The sequence below is a fragment of the Chrysochloris asiatica genome, unplaced genomic scaffold (assembly GCF_000296735.1).
Source record: "Chrysochloris asiatica unplaced genomic scaffold, ChrAsi1.0 scaffold00017, whole genome shotgun sequence".
In the NCBI taxonomy this organism is placed as follows: Eukaryota; Metazoa; Chordata; class Mammalia; order Afrosoricida; family Chrysochloridae; genus Chrysochloris; species Chrysochloris asiatica.
The window spans coordinates 12900567-12909026 of NW_006408535.1; the positions used below are offsets into that span (position 1 = coordinate 12900567).

Sequence of the window (8460 nt, forward strand, 5' to 3'; positions counted from 1 at the left end):
TTCATATTAGCCATTAGAGAGATGTAAATCAAAACAACTGTGAGATGTCATTTCATCCTAGCATTAATAACAAAGATTTAAAAAAAAAAAAACATGCTGGCGATGGTGTGGAGAAACTAGAACCCTCCTTCATTGCTGGTGGGACTGTAAAATGATGCATCCACTCTGAAAAATGACATTGCATTTCCTCAAAAGGTTGGAATTAGACCATAAGACCCAAAACAACCAGAATACCTCTGTTTGGTATATATCCTAGAGAAATACAAGCCATAACACAAATAGATGCATGCACACCCATGTTCATCACAGCACTATTCACAACAGCAAAAAGGTGGAGACAGCCTAACTGCAATTGGTGGAAGACTGGATAAACACGCACATACAATACAACACCACAACATTGAATCTGCAAAACACCTCATAGCATGGATGAACTGGAAGACAGTATGTTGAGTGAAATTAGTCCATCACAAATGGACAAATATGTGAGACCACTGTTGTTTTCACACTAAAACATTCTTTGATGGTTACCAGGGGTGAGAGGGATGGGAGAGTAGTTAACTGGCTAGAGGGTACATACATATTAAATTGGGTGAAGGGAAAGACAGTGTACAGCAAGAGGAAAGTTGGCAGAAGAATACTGAAGGCAGAGGAAGACATAGGAGTTAAAGGGAACAGAGGTGAATGCTGTTAAGTACACAAATCTGCTAAATAGTCATCTACTCACCAATATACAGGCTGAATGGATGTGGAAGGGAAAGTGGGAGTATATCCACAAACATAAAAGTTCAGCAGGGATATTTACAAACATATCCATGAATGTGATGAAGTATTAGCTGTTGTTGTTAAGTACCATCAAGTCGGTACCAACTCATAGCAACCCTATGTACAGCTGCCCGATGATGAAGTATACAACTGGCAAAATTATGAAAACTTAGACATTATTAAGTACCTTGAGGGAATGAGTTGTTGTTCATGGGGGCTCAGGACCATAGTCTCAGGGAAATATTGTGGTCATTGGCATAACATCATCCACAAAGACAATGTTATACATTCTACTTTGGAATCTTAAAAGCTTATGAATAGCTATTTAAGGTACAAATACTAGTCTCTGAAGAGTGATGAAAATTTAAGGTGCTTGGGAACAGTCCATTGGACTAATTGTTGTTGTTATTAAGTGCCAATGAGTCGATTCCAACCCATAGCAACCCTGTATAGGGTTTCTAAGGAGCAGCTGGTGAGCTTGAACCACTGACCTTGCAGTTCAAACAGCTTTGCAGTCTGGTGCATTAACCCACAGTGCCACACCAGGACTCCCAGTGGACTAATGGATCTCATGAAAATCAGACTATACAATCCTGAGACCAGAAGAACTAGATGGTACTCAGCTACCACTGCTAACTCCTCTGAAAGGGATCACATTAGAAGATACCAAATAGAGCGGGAGAAAATGTGGAACAAAATTCAAAACTTTCACTCAGTTCACAATAAAAAGTTCAAGAAAGAAAAGAAAGCATGTGCATATGAAGGACGTATGATAGTTGTATTGTTATTGTTAAGTGCTGTGGAGTTGGTTCTGACTCATAGTGACCCTGTATAGGGTTTCTGAGAAGCTGCTGGTGAGCTTGAACCACCGACCTTGTTCAAAGTGACTTTTGCAGTCCAGGGCATTAACCCTCAGCACCACACCAGGACTCCTGTGATAGATGTATTGAGTCCCTATAAACTTTGAAAAAAAAAATCGTAAAGAAGAGTGTTGTTGTTAAGTGCTGTTGAGTCAGTTCCGACTCATAGCGACCCTGTCTAGGTTTCTGAGGAGCAGCTGGTGAGTGTTTGAACCACCAACCTTTCAGTTCAAACCAACTTTGCAATCCAGCATATTAGCCTACAGCACCACACCAGGACTCTAATCAAGAAGAGTTGGGAGACCAGGTGTGGCACTGTGGGTTAAAGAAAAACTAATTTTCTCTGCAAACTTAAATCATAATTTGAAAGAAAAAATATAACTTTCTATGTCTCGAAGGTGTTATTAAGTTAAAATGTTCTTTCAGTATGCTTACTTTGTTGTAATAATCACATACATAAATTGATTAGGTCTAAAATTCCCAGTTAATAAAAGTTACTTTGTTCTAACAAAATAAATCAAATCAGCCAATGTAAATGCTGTGGATCACTACAGTTTGATCCTCATCCAATCATAGGGGTGGCACAGAACCCAGACAGTGTTTTGTTTCATTGTACATGGGGTGGTTATGAGTCAGGTGCTGCCTTGATGACAGCTACGTACTAAAAGTTGTCCTGGTATGGCACTTGTAGGTACAGGACTGCTGGGTCACTTTGAACCAAAGGTTGATTGATCAAACACACCAGCCACTCTTCAGAATTCCTAAATGGGGTCACTATGAGTTGGAACCTACTCAATGGCACTTAACCACGACTACGACTATTTTTTTTTTAACTACAACTATTTTGTGGAGTGAGTAAATTAATTAACATTAAGAATATTTTTAAAAGAAAGAAATAGTACATTGGTGAATTTGGAGACCTAAAGATAAAACAATGAATTGTAGCTATTAGTTTTGGAAAGATTAATTTCAGTGTTTAAGCCTGAGTAAAATTATTTGTGAGAAAGGGAGGTACCATTTTCAAGTGTAGACTTAAAGTTCAGAGCTTCTTCACAGAGCCATTTGATTGGGGGTGTAGTGGTGAGTGGACAGATTGAACCAGATTATTGAACGTCTTGATTAATATGGAAACTGGCTTTTCATTCTTTGAGCATTATGAAATTTGTAGTTTTTTAGTAAGGACAAGATGCTCAAATTTTAATTTTGGATAACTATCCCAGGCCACAGAATGGATTGGAAAGAAGAGGTGAGGGATCATAACTCATAGTCCAATGTCTAGGCAAGACATCATGAGGACTTTTACTTGGATAAGGATGGAAAAGGACAGATGGCAAATATTTGCTGGTTGAATTTGAGCTGTTAGAGAAAGGAATTTATTGTAGGTTATTTTAAAGTTTTCAATATGAGAGAAGATTATATTTTGATCAAAGATTCTAATCTAAGCAGGGAAAATGCAGGACAGAATTTAAAATTTTTGTGGAGTCCAGATGTTCTGGAGCCACAGAGGCTGGATGAAACTCCGTAACTATTGCCCTGAGATAATCCTTTAATCTTAAAACCAAACATATCCCCTGAAGTCTTCTTAAAATCAAATAGTTTAACTTAACTAGTAAAGAATGTCTACCTTGAGCATGATACTCTTTTAAGCTGTATAGGATCAAGTTTGTACCTGCAACTTGAATGATTAGATAGAAAACTTCAGGAGTAATGAGTTTATTGGGAAGAACAACTTGGAAAAGGTAGGTGAAAATGACTGCATAGCTCTAAGAGTCTAATCACTATCACTGCATTGTACATGTAGAAACTGTTGAATTGGAGTATATGCTCCTGTGTATATTCTCAACCACAACAAGAAGAACATTTTTTTTACATCGCTGATATGCATGATAACATTGCAACTTTTTAACTTAAATTTTATTTTTTGAAATTGCCATTTTTATGTTTAAGAATAGAGGTGTAACTACTTTCTGTTTATAACAACAAAAAAGCTAACTGAAATTACCTTTCTTTCAGTTGAGTGTGCGAGGAAAAAATAAAAAAGAGAAACTTGAAGATTTTTTTAAAAATATGGTTAAATCAGCAGATGGAGTAATTGTTTCAGGAGTGAAGGTAAGAATTTATTTGATTAATAAAGTTAATGGTTTGAGCATGTGTTTCTTTAAGGAGAGAGTTTGAGATTTTAGATGTGCAAAAGATTATACAGGAGTAAAAGAAAAGTTTGGACATATACCTGGAAAACCAGGGTCCCGTCCCAGGGCTCTCCTCTATAAAGGGGTCCCATCTCCAAGGGCTGAGAAGTCTGCAGCTCCAAGGGAATACCCCCCTGTGGAGCCCATTTCCTGTTTCTCCTAACCAAACTATGTTCCAAATATCTAGAACCCCATATTTGTCTGCTCCGATCCAAGCCTTCTTCCAGGTCCTGGATGGGTTGATTCCCTGGGTTCGCCCTCCAGAGGGTAGATTGTGTCACTAGTTTGTACTGTGTGCATGTTCGAAGGGTGCCCATGAGGCAGCTGGATGGAGGCACAGGAGAGAAAAAGTCAGTGTACTCACTAGAATGTCCATCCACACGCACACAGGTCCTTCTGGATGTGAGGTAGCTGTAGAGTGGGGCAAGAAAAGGCATGTTTTTCTAGTTAATATCTTCAATAAAACTTAGTTGTGGGATATTAATTTACTTGATGTATACTCTTAACTTCCAGAGATAGGTCAGTTGCTATATTTTAACAGCATTGCATGTGCTTTGGCTGATTTCAAATAAAGGTTAAGCATTTCTCTTAACCAATTTAATGTAAAACATTGCTAATTATGATTTTGATGATTTTATTAGAAAAGTAATAGCTAACATTATTTGAGCATTTATAACACACTGCTTTTCTTATTTAATCTTCACTACAATGGCCCACCATCACTCATCTGTCAGTTTGTCGTACTGTGGTGGCTTGTGTGCCATGGGTATTGTAAATACCAGCAGGGTCACCCACAGTGAATTGGTTTCAGATGAGCTTCCAGGTGAAGACAGACCAGGAAGAAGGAGAGACATACTACTTCTGAATATTTAGTCACTGTAAACCATATGAATAGCAGAGAAACACTGTCAGATATAGTGCTGGAAAATGACCCCTCAGGTTGGAAGGCACTCAAAATGCCACTGGGGAAGAGACGGTGGAAAAGCTCCATATCATCAACCAAAACAAGGCCAGGGGCAGATTGTGGAACAGACTATCAATTGCTCATATGCAAATTTAGACTTAAACTTAAGAAAATGAAAGCAGGTCCACGAGAGCCAAAATATGACCTTGAATTTAGAAATCATATGAAGAACAGATTTAATACATTAAACACTACAGACTAAAGACCAGAAGAGTTGTGGGATGACATGAAGCAATCAAAAAGTCATTAAGAAGACAAGAAAGAAGGAAAAAATCAAAATGGATGTCAGAAGAGACACTGAAACTTGCTCTCCAGTGTAGAGATGCTAAAGCAAATGGAAGAAATGAGGAGGTAAAAGAGCTGAATGGAAGATTTCAAAGTTATGGTGTTGGAGAATATTGTAAGTGCCATGGGCTGCCAAAAAAACAAACATCTGTATTGGAAGAAGTACAGCCAGAGTGCTCCTTGGAGGCCAGGGTGGCCAAACTTCATCTCTCCTACTTCTGACATATTGCTGGAGAAGGATATTATGTGTGGTAAGGTGGAGGGTCAGAGAAAAAGGAAGACTCCCAGCTAGATGGACTGGCAAAGTGGCAGCATCTGGGTTCAAGCGTGGCAACAGTTGTGAGGTTGGCTCAGGACCGGGCAGTGTTCCATTCTTTTTTGCATAGTGACACTATGAGTCAGTACTGGCTCGATGGCACCTAACAACAACAAACAGTGGCCCAGAGAATAAGAAAAATAGATTATTATTTTACTTCTTACTACCACAATATTTCCTTTGTGTTCAAATATAATTGATCACTCCCAATGGCAATAATATATTTGTTGTAGAGGCAAAGCACAATTTGGAACAAACTTCAGAATGTAATAGGTTCACATATGAACCATAAAGGAAACTTAAGCATTCAAATACAAAGTCAGAAAATTTTTTACTCAGTAGATAACATTGCATGTCTAAGTTTTATCTAGTTAGTGAAATAAGTAGAGTATCTGACTTTTTTTTTTACATAAAGCACAATAAAGCAATATATTTAGATGTTTAAAATGAATACAAAGGGAAATAAAGATCACAAAAAGTATACATTCTACAGCAGTGTGTCATACATGAAGATACCAAAAGGTACTTAACTAAAGATGAAACTAAATATGCAAAACATAGCGCTCAGTTAACACAAATTTTTTTTATGCATATCTTGTTGTTGTTGTTAAGTGCCATTGAATTGGGTCTGACTTGTATCTACCCAGTATAGGGTTTCTGAGGAGCAGCTAGTGGGTTTGAACAGCTGAACTTGTGGTTCACATTCTAGTGCTTATCCTACAGCACCACACCAGGAGATCTTGACGGTGTCAAAATTAGTAGCTGCAAAGTCAATTTATAAGTGTGATTTTAGCTTTAAAAGATTTCAGAAAACAAATATGGAATACCAATTTTTGTTTATTTGTTTTTTGTTAATTTATAGCTGTAATGTCAAGTATATTCAGAACAAGAAAAATTATATATAATACAGTAGAATATAGATATGTTCTTTATGTAACTAGTCTCTGTTGCAAGACTATACAAGGCTGAAGAAACTTAAGTCTGTCCAAATTCCCATACTAACAGTTTCCAACGTCTGCTAGGTAAATTAGGTATAGGGTTCATTATCAAGCAATCGTAACAGTAAAAATAAGAAATCTATGACTGATACACAATAACAATATAAGCATAACTTGAATAGGTTTAAAAGACTATACAAATATACATTTCAACTATTGAGAATGAATACATAAAATGAAAATTTGTTTTGGTTTTCCCAAAGTTTACTATGTACATTGAACTGGTAGCTTGTATGTTGACCCTACACTATCATGTGAATCAGAGTTAGCATTTTTCAGAGATTGCCAACCAAACATTTATAGAGGGAAAAGATGATGAAAAGGCAGGTAAAATAAACCTCTGCTTTTCCTCATGTGTGTTACTGAGCCACCACCTGATTGGTTTTTCACATTTAGTCACTGTGTTTGTCACAACAGGTTGTGACGCAAGATTTGCCAACAATGTGTTATATACTCAGAAATAACCACTGAGTCCTCACAAGCTTTATGACAGGGCATTCAAAAGGCAGTATCAGTTGCAGTACAACTTTGCAGTCAAATGAAAGGGAGGACATATTTATTATGATAATGAACTAATTTGCATGTTTCACTAAATCACATAAATGAAAGAAATTCTTACTTTCTTTTGGTCCTGTAGGATGTAGATGACTTTTTTGAGCATGAACGAACTTTCCTTTTAGAATACCATAACCGAGTTAAGGATGCATCTATTAAATCTGATAGGATGACAAGATCGCACAAAAGTAAGATACTTCATTATGGCTAAAATGTAAATGTTTTAATAGACTAATTATAAAGTTGATGTTTTATTTACAGTTTGCAAGACTTGATGTAGTAGTGGTTCTTAAACTCTGGCCTGTGAACAGCACTTTTGGGGATTTGGCCACATACAAGTTTTCAAGCAATAATTAGAATTTTGAAAAATTATATCCATCACCATGCTTTCCAAAAAAGACACTTTTTTCCTGCTGTAATTGGTGGTAATATTAATAAGTATGATTGTTTTTAAAAGTATAAATTCAAATGTGTCAACATTTGCGTCAGTCATTGAGACTGTGTTTTCTAAATGATGAGTGCATGATGTTAACAGAATTTTGTATGTAAGTGATCCTTCAAAGTGCATTAAAGACCAGTGAGGTATTTTAATAGTTTTATTGCGATATAATTGATAGCAATAAGCTGAACATATTCAAAGTATACAATTATATAAGTTTTTACAAAGGTACCCAAAACCTACTGCCATCAAGTCAGCTACAAATGCATAGACCAGACTAGAACTGCTCGATAGGGTTTCCAACGTTAGGGAAGCCAACTGCCATATCTTTCCCCTGAGAGGTCAGCAGTCAGACATGTCACCGCTCCACAGCAGGATGCCTGCAGATGTATGCACCTATGAAATGATCACCACAGTAAGGTGACGAACATGCCCATCACCCCTACATTTCCTTGTGGCCCTTCATAGTCCTTTTCTCCTTCTCCTTTCCTAGGTTAACCTCTGATCTGCTGTTACTGTATAGATTAATTTGTGTGTTCTAGGATTTTATGTAAAAAGAACCATGCAGTATGAATTCTTAGCTGGCTTTTTTTACTCAGCAAAATTATTTTGAGTCTCATACATATTGTATGTAGTATTTTTTTTTATTTTTTGCTGAGATGTAGTCCATTGTATGGATTATCACAATTTTTTATCCATTTACTTGTTGATGGACATATAAGGGGGCTTTTAAAAGTTCATGGAAAAATGCTGTTATCTTTTAATTCTGTTTTTCTACCCTCTTATATGGGTGTGGCGTCTTGGTGTGGCACTGAGGGTTAATGCACTGAACTGCATGCGAAGTTGGTTTGAACTACAAGATTGGCGGTTCAGTATACACCAGCTGCTCTTTGGAAACACTATATAGGGTCATTGTGGGTCGAAACCAACTCTACAGCACATAACAACAACAGCATATGGGTTATATGTAGTTTGGGGCTATATACATAAAGCTGACATAAACCACCTGTTTATAGATAGTTTGTATTGTTGTTGGTTGCCGTGAAGTAAATTCTGACTCAATGGTGACCCCGTGTATACTAAATAGAA

The 8460-nt window shown here is 37.0% G+C and overlaps 1 protein-coding gene across 1 annotated transcript in view; it reads left to right on the plus strand.

The window, feature by feature from the left end:
* The window catches only part of SNX6 (sorting nexin 6), a 77098-nt gene that overhangs the window by 32983 nt on the left and 35655 nt on the right, over window positions 1-8460 (plus strand). The window contains exons 7-8 of the mRNA XM_006835356.1: window positions 3639-3734; window positions 7015-7120. Of these exons, the coding sequence (XP_006835419.1) occupies window positions 3639-3734; window positions 7015-7120 (202 nt within the window). The remainder of the gene's footprint in view (window positions 1-3638; window positions 3735-7014; window positions 7121-8460) is intronic.